Source organism: Benincasa hispida, chromosome 9 (assembly GCF_027475165.1).
Source record: "Benincasa hispida cultivar pf3 chromosome 9, pf3_genome.v1.1, whole genome shotgun sequence".
Taxonomy (NCBI): Eukaryota; Viridiplantae; Streptophyta; class Magnoliopsida; order Cucurbitales; family Cucurbitaceae; genus Benincasa; species Benincasa hispida.
The window spans coordinates 13,718,772-13,720,234 of record NC_143486.1 but is presented as its reverse complement, the minus strand read 5'-3'; the positions used below and the strand labels follow the sequence as shown (position 1 = coordinate 13,720,234).

The 1,463-nt window shown below is 32.9% G+C and overlaps 1 protein-coding gene across 1 annotated transcript; it reads right to left on the bottom strand.

The window, feature by feature from the left end:
• Window positions 1–205: 205 nt before the first annotated feature.
• LOC120084552 (uncharacterized) lies at window positions 206–904 on the bottom strand. The gene has a single exon (XM_039040351.2). It carries the CDS (start codon window positions 812–814, stop codon window positions 401–403), a length of 414 nt encoding a protein of 137 aa, XP_038896279.1. The 5' UTR covers window positions 815–904; the 3' UTR covers window positions 206–400.
• Between the last annotated feature and the right edge of the window lie 559 nt (window positions 905–1,463).

Here is a 1,463-nt window from a genome sequence, read left to right as displayed (position 1 = left end):
CTCATAAAAAGCGATAATTGTTATCATAATTTTTTTTAATCAAAAGAAAAGCAATTTCTTTAAATTGCCATCATTAGAATGTATTTCGCCGTTGTTTACAAAAAGACCAAATGATCACATCAAAGGTAGTACATGGAATTTGACAAACAGACATACATACATACATACATACTACATACATACATATATATATCAGGTGCAATAATTGTGAAACATAAAATAATTTTATCCACCTTTGAAATTATGATAACCATCCAGTAACACGCTTGAATTTGAATTCGTGTCCAAATCAAACATACTTCAACAACCAAAAGACGCAGACATGATAAAGTAAATTTTCTTTAAAAAAAAACAAACAAGAACAAGGATGGATATGAATTATTATTAATTATATGATTTGTCACTGGCCTGCAGCAAAGGCTTGAATCGGAAAAGTTTTGGTGACACCAGCAAGGCTCTTGAAATGAATCTTTCCTGTTGAATGATCATCGATGTAGATATCATTAACAGGAGGCCAAAGCAGAAACTCTTTAGCCTTGACACCCTTAAGCTTTTTAATCCTCTTATTCAAAATGAACCCAGTAATCTCCGAGTCATAACTCACCAACTTACTCACCATTTTGAATTCGTGCTCCACCTTTTTCCTCTGCACGATCCAGACGTAGCCAGTCTCCTTCACATACCCAACTTCCACCACGTCGGCTAGAGGGAGTAGCCCCTCTGGCAACTCAAACTCCTTTAAAAGGGCTACGGCCAGTTCAAGCCCTTCCTCATGCCCCCTTTTCACTATCCCACCTTCTTTTGGATCCGCCATTATTATAATTTTATGTGTTTGAGTGTCTATTGAAGAAGAAATAATAAGACCAATGTGTGTTTTTATAACTAAAACAATAGGAAAAGTTGAGTGTTTTTTGTTATGATAAAATCTAGGTGACTTTACTTTGTTTTTGCCGCCTAATCAATAGTACAAAATTCTATATGGAAGTTTTTGAAAGAGATTTCGTTGTTTACGAAATGTGAATACAATACCCGTTATTGTGGAAATATTTTGATTTAAGTCGCCGTACTATATATATATAACTCTACGTAAAGTTCTAGACAATGTTATGTAATTATAAAAATATATATTAAAAATTTTTGTCTTGACTTATAAAATTTTCAATTGTCTATAAGCCATAAACTTTTGGAATATGTTTCCAATATCAAACAAGATTGGTCTATTGATTATTTATCAAATGTGGAAAAAAAAATGTAAATGTTAGTTTTGGTCAATTATAATTCTAAAAATGGCCAATTTGTAGATATTTTCCTTTAGGGAATGACATCAGGAAAGGGTAGTTTGGTCATTCTCTCCTCTGTATGAGGCTACAAACTGACCAATGCCAAAGCTAAACCAAAAGGTGACCAATGGGAATAGAAGCTTTTCGTCATTCCCAACTTTGATATTTAAAACTCAAAAAATA